Source organism: Poecilia reticulata, chromosome 3, assembly GCF_904066995.2.
Source record: "Poecilia reticulata chromosome 3, P_reticulata-male-v2, whole genome shotgun sequence".
NCBI classification, from domain to species: domain Eukaryota; kingdom Metazoa; phylum Chordata; class Actinopteri; order Cyprinodontiformes; family Poeciliidae; genus Poecilia; species Poecilia reticulata.
This window is the reverse complement of record NC_088832.1, coordinates 18,153,350-18,168,983: the sequence shown is the minus strand read 5'-3', so window position 1 is coordinate 18,168,983 and position 15,634 is coordinate 18,153,350. Positions and strand designations below refer to the sequence as shown.

Sequence of the window (15,634 nt, the reverse complement as noted above, 5' to 3'; positions counted from 1 at the left end):
ACAGACCTTAACAGAACCTGAATCATAAATGTACCTATGATTAATGTTTGACAACAGGAACTAAGGACATCTTGGGCTAGTTTTTACAGTATTAGAAAAACATGAAGTTATGAGACTGTTGCTGAATTTTGTGATGATATCAATTATGACTATTCCACATTTTTTCTTTGTCTCCGTTCCATAGTTAATATTTACAATTTTGCCTTTCAACCTCAAAACTATTCATATGGTGAAAATCAAAGATGTTTTAGAGCACCCAATCTGACAGATGTAATATTGGAATGTAGTGTGGAAATTCAAAGCACATTAGTTTTTTGATCTTGGTGATATTGATTTTGCTATGATGATTATGATTCAATATATTGTGCATGTCTGGCTTTGTCACATGATTAGAAATCACTGATTAATTGGTGAGTGATTGAAATAGTTCAGCTATTCCCTGAATGTGTTTGGTTAACAGTACGTCAAAGATGGGAAATTCTGATGAGGCTGGGTTTCTAATCCTTAAATGTGTCATAAATTATTTTTTCAGTCTGCAAAACACATCAACAAACAGCACATGTTTGGATGTGACTCTTCATTTGAGTTCAACAAGAATCAAAACATGTTCATGACCTGTACTTTGATGCATATATGACAATATTCTTGTAATTCCTCATCTTCTGCTACTTTGAAAGAAACCTGCAACACATTTTTTATGGTCAGTGCGTTTTCTGTATTTTATTATTAAGTTAAAACAAGATGGAAACACATGAATTGATATGTATTTTAGTGTGTGCTTGCTTGTTTTGATTTTAGTTAACAATATTTGAACTAGGATCTACAGTCAAATCAGTAATTAACAAACATTTAGTGGCAACAGTAAGGTTGTGTTGTTTATTATATATTTTTTTGTATTTGGTGATTTTCTTTTTACCTTGCTTATGGTTTTTTTACGAGGATATTGGCTGGTTGTGCAGAGTAAGTCAACATTGAAGTTCTTTTAGGTTTAGTCTGTCAATTTCTGATGTGGGTCTGCACCTTAGTCCTTCCCTCCTCACAATAATCCCTGATGCCAACAAAGACAAGCATGTGTCTCACATGTAATTGATGTCTCGCTCTGAAATCTCCCAGGAGATGAGCTGTTGAAGGATGACAGTGGTGTTATGATGACTGACACTAGTGAGCTCTCCACAGAAGTTTGGAAAAAACTTTATAAAGTTGAAGCACATAAAGAGCAACTTGCTGTCTCAAAGTTTAAACCAAAAAAAGTTTGTGTTTGCACATTTTTGATTGTGGCAACAAAATAGTGCAGTGCTCTTTGCCAACTTTTCTCGAACTTCCTGTGACACTCTGTCAAAATACTGGCATGTTTTAGCACAAATGTCCATTAAACAATAAATCTGCTCTGAACCAGGTATGCAAAATCTTGTGAATGTATTGAGAGAATCCTTGAACTTTTGTCACTTTCCACCTAAAAACGTCACTTTATATTTGTGTTTTTTTAGATAGTCCAGCTCAAACTGTAAAAAAAAAAGATTAATGGTAGTCAACTTTTTGTTTACCCAATAAAAATCTAAAATGTATTCTGCCCTCTGTTTTGGTAGTTTGAACTAACTTTTGCTGCAATTACAGCTCCAAATATTTTGGATTTATTTTTCATAATGAAATACCTTTGTTCAATACACTAAACATTTTTATATAAAAATAAATAACTGAAAAGTTTTGTGCAGGAGTACTTCCATTGACTCAATTGTCTCAAGTGATAGCTTCTAGTTGGAAAAACTTCTCAAGCAGCTGATGGTCCGAATGTCTCCCAAGAGATGACACTAGCCTCATATTCAAAGTCAAAATACATTTTGTCATCTAAAAATGAAATTTCCTGTTGAAATCACTTGATATTAACCATTCATGTATGTAAAATATCCAGAGGGGAGAATGCAAATTCAGGAACACCTTGGTAATTCAGAAATCAGCATTTACATGTTTAGAGAAATCTATGATGTCCCTTGCTCCTCTGATGGTCTCCAGGCTCTCTTAATGTTAATTAGGGGGCCGTGTTCGCTGGGTTGAGCCGATGGATGAATAACACTAATTAGCTGCACAGCCAGGAAATTTGCCCAGGGGCACGCAACAATCCAGCAAGGTGATGAGGTGTTTGCAATGAGCCTTGTCTTCATTTCTAAGCCTAATTCTTTCATCTGCATTCACTGCATGTCTTGTAAGGATTGTTGACTTAGAAACATACTCAGTGTATCCTGAGAAGACAGGTTATAGGTGTACTATGGATAGGGGAAAAAAATCAACCTGTAGTTATATATGGATGGTGGAGCTGGTAGTTTGCTCTACAGGACTATATTATAACGGCAAAAAGCCAATCTTAAAAACGGTAATGACTGAGTGCCAAAGTCATTTATAAGTTTTATGCCTTTTAATTGGCTCTGCTGCTTTCAACAAGGAATTAGATTATCAACGTGGGAAAAACTGTTTGCCAAAGTCAATCGACCAAAATGTGGCATGTCCTGGAGGCTCCTGAAACTGAATTTAAATCAATTTTGTTAATTTAACACTCTGGAATAAGTATGGTCATGCTCCCTCAGGCTATTATTGACCAGAAAGTTTAAGATGTCTATTAAAAAATGTAAATGTGAAAACCTAAAAGTTTCCGGCACAGACAGATTACCACATCACGAGCAATGAACATTCATATTTCATTACATAACCGCGAGCTGGAGAGTTGTCGTCTTCAGCTTCTTCAGAGTCCCAAGTGACACTGCGACATTTTGCTGATGGCATTTCACTCTGTTTGTTTGAGCACTCTGTCACACTGCGTCCGATAGGCCTGGTGCTATCATTTCAACCAAGACTGAGCTTTAAATGTCGTCAGGCTGTTGACCCCTGACTCTGCTGAGATTCTTGAAGGGGTTCACACCTAACCTCTCAGCCACCTGCTTGTTCACATTAGTCACCTGGCGTTGTCACAGTTCAATTCCAGAAGACATTAGCATGCAGGAGAACATACATAGCCATCAAGGGAGAAAATGGCAAATTGACCCAGCTGATTCTTTTGTAATTGGATAGTGTCCCAAGCTGTGACTTGAAAACTCCCGACTGGTGAACTCCCTGTCAAATTTGGAAGAAACTGAAGAAGGGGGCTCACCTATTAAATGATTTGTACAGAAGACAATGATTCCATCTTTAAAGTTACATGTAAAAGACTCAGAGAAAATCTCCTCAAATAAATGAAAAATATGAAAAATGTTTCTGCAGAATCTGTAGCGATGCAGAACAACCTGAGCTTGTTACATTTATTACCAAGTTGTCTTTCAAGTGGTCAACTACCGTATTTTTTGGACTATAAGCCGCTACTTTTTCCCCACGCTTTGAACCATGTAACCCGGTGCGGCTTTTCTGGTGGATTTTTCTTCAACCACCAGGGGGCGCTTTAGCAGGAAGTGAATCATTGGAAGTCAAAATTGGAAATCAAAGAAGAAAGTGCTAATTTTTATTTGGAACAAGCACATTTTAGCAGCAGGCACAACGGAGAAATGTTTTCCCTCATCATGGAAACCACACGAAAAAGTTAATATGATGCAGCTTTTAAGTTGAGGGCTATCGATCTGGCAGTACAGGAGGGAAATAGAGCCACTGCAGGTAAACTCGGCATGAACGAATCCATGGTTCGGCGTTGGAGATGCAGGGCTGCATCCTTAATAGTAGATTGAAAAACTGAGAACAGTGGAGATACCAGCGGCTTATAGCGTGGTGCGGCTTATATGTGTACGTGTTTTTTAACCTTTTTAGGTGCGGCTTATAGTAAGTAGTATAGTAGTAGTATAGTAGTAAGCTCTATAGTAGAGTAAAGAAAATTTTAGAGTTAAATGTTTACACCATATAGAGTAACGGTTCTCAACGTGGGCGGTACCGCCCCCCAGGGGGCGTTCAGAGGACGGCAGGGGGCGCTGGCGGACATTTTTACAAAAGGGGGGCGCTGGGATGCCTTTTGGGGGGTGATAGTCGAAGGTAAACTTTACACCTTAAATGCACAACAATGCCAGTTTAGACTTTGAGCAACTTGGTAAAACTGTATTGTGTAACATTAAACCATGCTTGGCTGCAACTGTATCGATGGCAGCTCTTCTTCTATTCAGTGTTTGTTAGCTTCTGTTAGCTTCTTGGCGCAGCTCCTTTCTCCTGCTACTGGTAGCTAAAATCACGATACCCTCACTGTGTATCCCTCTGAAAAATGAACCCAAAAGAAATCCCTCCACGGGTGATACCACGATAGAGAGCGTTCATTTTATAGCATTAACATCGGTGCTGTAAGTGGTCCGGGATGAAACGGGGGTGATAGAACAACACAGCACTTTTAAATTTCAATAATCAGAATGCAGAAATTGTTTCCGTTGTTTTAAAAGGTTTATGTCAGTCTGCCTTTTCCCCATCGATACGTTTCCCGACCACCCTGCACCATAGGGGCTTAAAAACAAAAAAGACGCGCACATTCCGCAAAATTCTGAAAGAGGAGAAGCGGGACATAAAACGGAGCGACGAACTAGATGTGAATTATGGCATAAAAACAGAGAATCCGACGCTGAACAGTGAAAAAATCAACACATGATGTGAAACACATGACGATTAGGCGGCGCAGCAGGTGATGAGTAGATTACTGATGGTCAATAAACGATAAAATAAATCTAGCAACAGGAAAGAAACTTAAGTGGATGTAGCAATAAACCAAGAGAGGATAATACTAATCAAATGAAACTAAATGGAAATGAATGAAGAAGAAAATGCAAGAATAAACTAAGAAACTAAAGTAAATACAGAGGAATAAACTGGTATGGCAAGACCTTTCGAGCAATACTTAATACAGAGACTGTATGGCAAGAATAAACAGACACTATTTCCAGATAAAAGGTAAAATAATATTGTTGAAATGTCATGGGTTTGTTGAAACCATATCTAGTACTGAGAATAAATATATCTTACATAACAGTAAAGAACTGATCACTTATTTATGTTTTTAATTAGATTTGATATATTTATTTCTTCAATATTATTTTTCATGTCAGTATTAATGTCATGAGGCTTCCCTCATCATGGGATGCCTCATCGTCATGATGCCTCATCATGGGGAGCCATGATGCTTCCCAAAGCATCATGGCTTCCCATGGCTCATCATGAGTGTTATTCATGTTGGCTCATCATGAGCCATGGGAAGCCATGATGCTTTGGGAAGCATCATGGCATCATGCTTCCCAAAGCATGATGATGCCTCATCATCATGCTTTCTTCCCAAAGAAAGATTTGTTCTTTGTAATTTCTGTCCAGTAAAACTATTAATCTATGAATCAATAGACAGGTATATATAAAGATATAATCCATGTTTCTGTCTCATATTTGTATGGCATTAAAAGAACCTGGAACTTTTGTTTTTCCACTGAAAGCTCTGGTTTTCACAATAAATGCCAAGTGGGTGAAGTTTTATGGATGATACTCTGATGTCCCATTCTCCTGAAGGCAGCACAGAGTTGCACCACCAGAAACTGACAAACACTTACGAGAAGAAGAGCTATGATTAATGTAGTTACAGTTCTATCCATGTTTTAATGTTGCAGAGCTCAGTCGTTTTGCAAATAGTTTAAAGTTTAAACGGGCATGTTGAACATCTTTTATCTGGTCATTTTGTGGAATATTTAACAACTATGAAATGGCACAGAATAAGAATATGTTTTCCACTCTTATTGGCTGCTTAGGCCTACCAATTTTAAGTTGAATGTGCATTGCATTTTTTGTAGACACCTGTGAAAATAATTTCTATTCCCATGACTTTTTTGTTCTCTGGGAAATTATTTTTGATAATAAATACAAAGCATACAAATCAAAACATCTACAATAGTGATAGTAATATTAATGATAAAATAATGGTCAGTGCAAAGTAGCCTGCAAATTCTTTGGTGGGGGGCGGTGAGGGACCTGAATAAGGGCTAGGGGGGCGCTGGGCCAAAAAAGGTTCAGAAACACTGATATAGAGTAAATAATAAAAATAAACATATCAACTGTTGGAGGTGAAATTACTTTATATCTTATAATTTACCAAGACCTTTGTACACATTGAGAGTGTAAATGAGGATAGACACTCTGATCAGTCAGTGATGTCTTAGTTTCTTGCCAGTGTTGGTGACTCAGCTGTGAGCGATCCTCACAGCTCCAGGAGATTTGTTCTTCCCTGACCCCTAATAGAGAAGAAACAGTTGCAGGACGGAACACCACAGAGGTTTATTGAATAGTGGGAACAATTTCTGATTTACACCCAGTTTCTGTCAAATATTATTAAATTTATTATAATTTTTTAATTTTAAATCCTAAAGTTTTTTTTGTTTTTTTTTTAAATAAAGATTTATCAATTTTTCTTGAACTTTTCATGTAATGTGATGCTGACTTACCAAAACTACCAGCAGATTTTGTAGTATTTTGTTTCACAAGCCATCAGGTTGAAATTGGTTGAAAAAGTTGAATAATAACAGTAACTTAAATTTTTGTTTTCACACTGAATAACCTCAGTAAAACATTATGTGACATCCATATGTAGTGCTATGATATTTAAATTGTTCTAAGTATGCTTTTGAGGATATTTTTTTTTACTTAAACTGTTTAAAATCAGTTTTTTTTTTAAAGATTAGAATTTTGCTATACTGCATCAAGTAACTGACTTCACACCTTTCATTGAAGCATTGAGGTTCAATTGTTATTTTATATTACAATAAAATATGAATGGAATCACACCAGGTTTAAGGACTAGTACATGTTGCATCATATTGGAATTAAAATTTTATACCTCCAGATGGTGTGGCTCCTGTTTGCTTCAGTGCCATGTTTCTGCACCAGATAAGGTAGATCAGAGACCAGAGCAGATTGAAAGGCAGCCACTGCTTCCAATGCATGTTTTAAGTTATTTCAGCTTTTTTAATCAGCCTTTTTTTTTTTGAGAAATTAAAAAGGAGACAGTGAGATTGATGGCACTTAATTAACACTTTCACTTTGTCAATTTATCACACTTAAAAATAGACTGATCTGTGATGAAATAGGTGATAATATTAATTTTATGTTAGTCCTGTTCAAAATGTTAAAATTTTTTGTTTCCTTAATGCATTGTTTTGTCTGCCAGGAAGAACCTGAAACTCGCTTTCCGTTTCAGCATTGTGCTTTGCTGTGAGAGCAGTAATCTAATGTGGATTTATTCAGCAGCCTAAGGTGTGCAGAGAAGTTCCAGTCACTGTTGGATATCTTACACGATGTTGTTCCCAAACCAGCTAATGAAAGCTGGAGGGTTCAAAAAGCTGGGGTGATATCAGCCAAAACTAGCAAAGCCAATCTTCAGGCTGGAGCTTCACTCACGCTGTTTTTTAACAAACTGCCAGTGGGCCGTGGGTTTGATTGCCGAGGAAGAGCCAGTACCTGCTGGATGTTTCAGACACAAATTTTGCTGTGGTGGACTTAGGTACTGAGAAGCTGCCAAGCAAGTGTTCCAGCTCAAACTAAAAAGCAAGTGTGAGACCTGTAACCATGCCGATCTGCCATCTGCTGTGCGAGAAGAAATGCTCTAATGGTGATAGATGATGCTTGCAGAGGAACATGCATGAATGCAGTGTTCATTTTATGAAAATAAAAATCATGTTTCAGGTTAGACTTCCATGAGCATCATCGTACAATTATAAAATGGTTGTAAATTATATTACAAAACATGGATATTATAATTAAAATATCCCCATCTTTCTATATTTTGCAAGAATCTAAATCAGTATTGATGTGGTTTGTTACTCTGATATGTATGACTTAAGGCTAGACCAATCTGACCAAAATAACATGTTCATTTTTTTCACTCACCATTAACTTTGCTCATTATTTTCTGAGATGACATTTCAGCTAGATTTACAATCATAAGCTGCTGGATTTATTTCATGACTGCACAGCTATGCTTGAAAACTCGCTTGCTTTTTGTGCAACTTCAGTGTAACTCCGGCGGAGCTTCAGCAGGATATCAATCCTGAAAGATTGATGAGCGGTAGCCATCAGCCATTGCTGGCGTAATGGTGTGTGCTTTATTGTGATTTGTTATGAGGCATAACGCCACATCACTCTTCTTTTTCAATTCCCAACGCATTAGGATATCTTAATTATTGATGAAATAAAAGTTATTAAATCTGTTGCAGCAGTCTTTTCACGCAAGTCTCTGCAGCGTCCTTCAGCTAATTTTAGAAGACCAAGGTAAATGACTTCAGAAGCTAATTTTTCTGATAAGTGTTGTAAAACATGAGTTGGTACAGCGTACCGCTGGTTGATTAAGTCTATGAGAACACAGACCTGACCACCCCATAATGAACAAATACGATAGCTACCTGTTTCATGCTGTGCACATTAGAAAAACAGAAAGGGTAAAAAATATGCTGCTGCAAGTTACTTTTTGTCTGTTGGAGAAAATACCTACCCCTGCTGAGAACCAGCAGGCACAGAAAAGAGAAAAACAACCTAATGTCTCTGCTATTTATCCATGAATCATTCCTTCTTAAAATCAGTAAACATGTTTATTAATTTACCCAGCTAAGTCTAGACACAGGCATAATCGGTTTTCTAACTTGTAAAATTGTAATGCAACACCTGTAGAGTCTATCCCATTAGTTATTAGAAGACAATATACTAGGACCATCAGAGAACCTTGCACTCACACTATATTCCTTTCTTTTAATGGCACAGGATGACATGATGCTATTGAGAAACACTTACTTATTTGACACTGAAGCATACAGTCAGGTCACCAGATAAGCCTGGTTGTTATTGATGTTTTTGCGCTTTGCTAAAGAACAAAAAAAGTAATGCAGAATACTTACTGCCCTTTATGCATGGCATCCATGCATCAGTGCTTCAGAATCAACACAAGTAAAACTTAAATATCATAGCAGAGACTCTAGAATAACACTAAAGTAATTTCATTATGTGCATTGTGAGATGAAGATGTCTCATCTTGGGGTGCCGGATCCTAAAAAATGATAATGAAACCGAAGTTGTGCCATACTTTTTTATGAATAGAGCAAATGATGTGGAATCATTCATAAAACATTGAAATATTAATTTTAAGATGGTCTGTTCATGCTCAAATATTGAAAAAGAAATTAATTTTGTTATGGCGGTACACAGGAGAACACTAAATCCTACACCCTTGATCCTAATATGCACATACTATTCCCGGGTGAGGTGGGGGACATTGAGTCTGAGTGGACCATGTTCCGTACCTCCATTGCCGAGGAGGCCTATCGGAGCAGTGGCCGCAAGGTTGTTGGTGCCTGTTGTGGCGGCAACCCTCGAACCCATTGGTGGACACCTTCGGTGAGGAATGCTGTCAAGCTGAAGAAGGAGTCCTATCGGGCCTTTTTGGCCTGTGGGACTCCAGAAGCAGCTGATGGGTACCGGCGGGCGAAACGGCATGCAGCTCGGGTTGTCGCTGAGGCAAAAACTTGGGCGTGGGAGGAGTTTGGAGAGGCCATGGAGAAAGACTTCCATACGGCTTCGAGGCGATTCTGGCCCACCATCCGGCGTCTCAGGAGGGGAAAGCAGTGCAGCACCAACACTGTTTATAGTGGGGATGGCGTGCTGCTGACCTCAACTCGGGACATTGCCTTCTGTTGAGGAAGCTGAGCCTGGGGGATTCTGGGTTGGGCTCTCCAATCTCTGGGGACGAGGTCGCCGAGGTGGTCAAAAAGCTCCTCGGTGGCAGGCCCCGGGGGTGGATAAGATCCACCCGGAGTTCCTTAAGGCTCTAGATGTTGCAGGGTTGTGTTGGCTCACGCGACTCTGCAATATTGCATGGACATCGGGGGCAGTTCTCCTGGATTGGCAGACTGGGGTGGTGGTCCCCCTATTTAAAAAGGGGGACCGGAGGTTGTGCTCCAATTACAGGGGGGTCACACTCTTAAGCCTCCCTGGTAAGGTCTATTCAAGGGTCCTGGAGAGGAGGGTCCGTCGGATAGTTGAACCTCGGATTCAGGAAGAGCAGTGTGGTTTTCGTCCTGGTCATGGAACACTGGACCAGCTCTACACCCCAACCAGTCTACATGTGTTTTATGGACTTGGAGAAGGCGTTCGACCGTGTCCCTCGGGAGGCCTTGTGGGGGGTACTCCGGAAGGATGGGGTACTGGGGCCCTTTGATACGGGCTGTCAGGTCCCTGTATGACCGGTGTCAGAGTCTGGTCCGAGGTGTTGAGGGGATCCGTTTTGGTGGCCTTAGGATCGCATCTCTGCTTTTTGTCGATGATGTGGTCCTGTTGGCTTCATCAGACCGTGATCTGCAGCTCTCACTGGAGCAGTTCCAGTGAGAGCTGGCTGGCTGGCTGGCTGGCTGGCTGGCTGGCTGGCTGGCTGGCTGGCTGGCAGGCTGGCCGGCTGGCTGGCTGGCTGGATGGCTGGATGGATGGATGGATGGATGGATGGATGGATGGATGGATGGATGGATGGATGGATGGATGGATGGATGGATGGATGGCATTAAAAGCAGCACATACTCCTCCTTCCTCTCTGGGTTCTAACTCAGGAAGTAGGTATGGCTTTGTGACGTCCTTCTCTTCACTACCACAGCTGCAGTGTGATGGTCTCTTTCCTCTTTGGTGGGTGATGGGCAGTCTTGCTGCCGGGGGTTTGTGCAGATGCCTGGCTACCCGGATGACTGGGTCCGGGCTTTATTTGCATAGGGGACTAGGTCGGGAAGTTCGGTGACCTGCTTCACTCACAGTGCCTCTTTCTGCCTGAGGGCTGCTATTGCTGTGCTTTACTGCCAACGTATCACTATTTAAGGCTGTGGGGGTGCCTGGTGTGTGTCTGACTGGGGCTGCTGTCGCATTTATGACTGAAGGCTACTTGCTCTTTGCTGCTCTTGGGTAATGAGTGCTGCAGGCTTCCTGCCCTTCTCACCACTCTTAACTTTGCGACTTCAGGTGACAAGTTCATATACACATCCCCTCCACTGGCACAAACATGCATCCACACACCCACAAATCCATGCAAATAAGCTAACTAGTTGTAGGTTATACCAATATGTCAATCATTCAATTAAAAATTTGTCTTAAGACATTGGTTTTATGTAAGGCAGCAAGCTGCTCTATAAGGTATGCCTGAAATGCCAAGACAGAAAACATGAAGAAACAGGAGTTGATGTCCCACAAACTTGACTTTGTTCTGAACATTTAGAGCCACGCAAAATTGCCATTTTCAATACTTTTTGCATTATAGGCACAATAGTAAACAGCTTGATGGTAACAACATCCAGTCAACTTTGGGTTAAAGTTCAACTAACATAAATGTTTCTGGAAGGAAAGCTGAAAATTAACTGCTGAAAATTCATAGTTACAAGAGGAGCATATGCAAAGTCCACCTTTAAAGACCATCCATAGATGTAAAGACCTTCCAGATGTGATACAATAGTGCTAGTGATCCACTTTAAAGCTTGTGCTCTCAATCAAAACAGCCTTCAATTATCTACAAATGTTCAGCTAATGGTATATCTTAAAAAATCCTGATATGTATTAATACCAAATAAAATAGAAAGTTTAATCGACTATTGTAGTTCATTACATTTCCAAGAAAAAAAGAGAAAAAACCCACAAATTATGATTTTGCTCCACTAACACTCAGTCTGACCTCATCTTGCAGGGTATGATTCATCAAACTGTGTATGAGTCAAGTAATAATGAAGATCAACTTTTAATATGGACATCTGCCATGTGTTGAAAAGGATTGCAGGCTGACACTCAATATTGCAGAGACCCTGTTACGGCTGTTAAACCCCATGGAAGTCAGCAGTCTGCTCAAGCTGCTCCCTATTTGGTCCACTGATCAAAGCAATGAAGCATGAGTGCCTTTGGCCTCTGCCCATTGAAAAACTGCCCACTGGAGGAGAACATGATGATGTCTTGTGGGTGGTTTGCTTGAGGCAATTCTCACTTTACTCACCTAATCCTGAAGGGAATATTCAAAAGCTCTGCTGATATTGATGCAAAATGCATTCTGTCTGTTTGCTTTGTTTGCAGATGAGCTCAAGGAAAAACTGCAGGACTTTGTGTCAGAAACAAACGGTCAGCGTCCAGGATTTATAAAGATAGTGCGGCACACAAGGCAGGAGGGGCTGATCCGGTCCAGAGTGAGTGGATGGAGGGCTGCCACTGCCCCAGTTGTTGCCCTATTTGATGCCCACGTTGAGTTCAATGTCGGCTGGTGAGTCACTCACAAGTGCAGCGTGAAGTGATATTAGCTAGGTTTAACAGATTGGCACAAGTTCTTCAGTCATTTAAAGTCAGTTTATTCTGGAAATTTAGAATAATGCATCATGTTTCATTAAATCTTGAGTAGATTAATGTAATGCTAAAAAGTTAGCATTGCATATAAAATGTAATTGATAAGTAATTGTACGACTGAGAAATTTAATTTCTCCTTTTTAATTTCTCAAGCAACCCAATAACTCAAATGTGTCTGTATGTACATTGTATTCGTTACATTACTGTGTATGCTATTAGCTATAATTCTTAGTATCCATAATGTTCTAAATATGTATGTTTACTTTGCACTATTATGACACACACACACACTTAAGCAATTTGTGCAATGCTGAAACCTTCAACCAGATGCATAAACTATAAAAATAAAACAAAATTCAGGTGAATCCCTTGAGCTGGTAATTATCAAGAATAGGTTTGCTGTGAAGTTCCATGCAGTTAATCCACTCTTCATACTTTGCATTTATATGCATGTTTTTAAAGCAATCTGAATAAAAAAGGGATTATGACACTGACAGTTATGGGTCAGTGTCACTGTTAGTTATGGGTTCTTACTATGTAAACATGCGTTTAAAACAATGGTCTTAGCTATGTATAAAATGCATGTATACTATTTTTGTTCAAAGTTGTATGTCAGCTTGAGACAAGGAATTGGATTTGTGGAAACTGTTTTAAAATTCTGGCATACAGATAACATTTTCTCAAGACAAACACGGGGAAACTGAAACCACATTTAAACTGTCCAACTCTGTTTTTTCTGATCATTACAACACAAAGGTGTGTGACCTGTTATACAGGCAACGTGTTTATCCATCACAAAACAAACATGGGTTTCAGCCTGATGTTGTACTTGTTTGAACTGATACACTTTTCTGCCTCTCATTTGTTATTCAAGTGTTTCTCATAAAGCACTGGAACATTTCCTCTGAAAAGCGAAACTCGGTTTCTTCTATTATAATATGCAGAAGTTACTTTGAACCTGTTTTGTTTTTTTGTTTTTTTACATTTATTTAGGAGAGGTTTTACTTGATTTACAATAACAATATCAAATACATTTGCATTTCTTTGAAAAAAAAACACCCTGTTATAACAGTGGCGTCCGTAGAGAATGTTTGTGTGATTAATAGATATAGGAGACCCCTAACTACTCAGGAGCTGAAATCTGACATTAGGGAATTAGAAGAAAAACATTTTACCATCAGAGAAATTGCAAATGGTTTGGACAGTTCCTAAATTCCTACAAGTGTTGCTTAAACAAGATGTTACTCAGCACAATGTGATTTATACCCATTACTGTGGCAGAAATCAATCATTTTACCTAAAATGTCAATCTATTGATAATATTCTTTGAACAACATTAATATTATTTTAAGTTCTTTATGCTGCGATACAATTAGCAGACAAAGGTAGCTTGTTTTCTCAAGTGCTTTAATACTAATGGCTCACTGTAAAAGTTGTTAGCTTTGTGTGTGTTGCATGGCTAATAAATAAATTGTTCACACTAATACAAATTTTGTAATTTTCTCTAATGTTTTTCTGTCGTATTGTTTTCTCTTTCAAATCTACAAACTATAACAATCCGTAAATGAATAATGTATAGTATAATGCCAAATGTATTGGATGACTTGCTTTTACGCTCACATTAACTTTAATGACATCCCAGTTTTAGTACAAAGGCTTTAACATGACATTTCCCCACCGTTTGCAGTTGCAACAGATTCAACTGCAAAGGGATGGCAAAGGATTTCTACAGTGATCTACTGTTCCAATTTACAATTGGTAAATTGTAAATTTACCAATTGTAAATTTACAATTGGTAATTTCAGCGTTACCAATTATAACATAAATTACCCAAAATGTCTTGGTAATGGTTCACGACTCATTCAAAAGCTCAACTCTTGGAAAAACCGTCCCACACTACAGTCTGCTCTGCACCTAACTTCACACTTTTACAACATGCGGTCAGGCCATCCTCTTTGTAATTCAATTGCAAGACAGAGCTGGTGTTTTCACTGGCTATAGAGTCCTGTGGTGGCACGCTTTATACCTTCAGCTGACCCTTTGCCTTGCACTTGTTGATGAAAGACTTGGATACAAGTGCTCAGTCATGGAAACACATGTACTGTTCCTGTACTAATCTGAAGCTATTGACTCTGCAGACAGCTGATGGCCTCTGTGCACTATTTACCTCTGCATCTGCTGACCCCTCTGTCTCTCCACTTTGTGTTGCTTTCATTCCCAAGTGTATCTTCTTTGTTATAATACTAGCATAGCTACATTATCTAGTTGTGAAGAGATTTCTTGATTGAACTTGCACAGATGGGATCCTGTCCTCGTTCGACAGTGGAATTCATGTAGCTCCTGAGAGTGACCCTTGTTTTCATACAGAAGTTATCTTGTTTATAAGTAGATATCTTTTTTTTTCAGATTTTATTGGAAATCATTTTTGAAACATGTTCAATGGAGAGTAAAGTTGTCAAACTAAATGCAAATGATGACATTAAAATATTTCGTCATGTTGTCAGGGCTGAACCAATACTGCTGAGAATTAAAGAGGACAGAACACGCATAATCTCGCCGTCGTTTGACAACATCAAGTATGACACGTTTGAGATTGAAGAGTATCCACTGTCCGCCCAGGGCTTTGACTGGGAACTCTGGTGCCGCTACCTTAATCCACCCAAGACCTGGTGGCACAGGGGCAACAAAAGTGACCCAATCCAGTAAGTAAAATAATCCAGCTGCACAGTTATATGTTTGACATTAAATTAGTAAATGTCAGTAATCTAAAAATACTAGATTGTGATCTTTAACATTATTACATATATATATATTGGGGGTCCTTACTGTCATGGAACAAAACTGATCTTCATTCTAAATGTTTCAGGAGCCCGGCTCTGATTGGCTGCTTTGTGGTGGACAGACTGTACTTTGAGGAGATTGGTCTGCTGGATGAAGGCATGGAGGTGTACGGGGGAGAAAATGTGGAGCTGGGCATCAGGGTGAGTAATGCCTCTGGCCATGAAGTCCATTGTTTATTCAGGAAATGTGAGGGGAAAATATTACAGTGGCTGTAAAAGTGGAAAGCTCCAGGCTTCACCTTTTTCCATAAAACCATAGAAGTACTGGATACATGGTATTTGATTTAAGTGTGTGGCATGTGTATTCAAAGCAGTATTTTGGTGGTGTTGCAGTATGTTAAAGAAATTTGTGCTTTTTTCAGAGTGGTGCTGTAATTGCTGGGCATTTCTAAATTCCAAAACTAGTTGAAAGCACTTTAGTTTGTCACAAAAAATGTCTGCCTTTGAGTCTGAATCAATTTTAGCAGGGA

The 15,634-nt window shown here is 39.2% G+C and overlaps 1 protein-coding gene across 2 annotated transcripts in view; it reads left to right on the top strand.

Moving 5' to 3' along the window:
* The window catches only part of galnt18b (UDP-N-acetyl-alpha-D-galactosamine:polypeptide N-acetylgalactosaminyltransferase 18b), a 98,576-nt gene that overhangs the window by 51,089 nt on the left and 31,853 nt on the right, over positions 1-15,634 (top strand). For both annotated transcript variants that reach the window (XM_008405288.3, XM_008405290.3), the window contains 3 exons: positions 12,061-12,244; positions 14,829-15,026; positions 15,191-15,305. In XM_008405288.3, the coding sequence (XP_008403510.1) occupies positions 12,061-12,244; positions 14,829-15,026; positions 15,191-15,305 (497 nt within the window). The remainder of the gene's footprint in view (positions 1-12,060; positions 12,245-14,828; positions 15,027-15,190; positions 15,306-15,634) is intronic.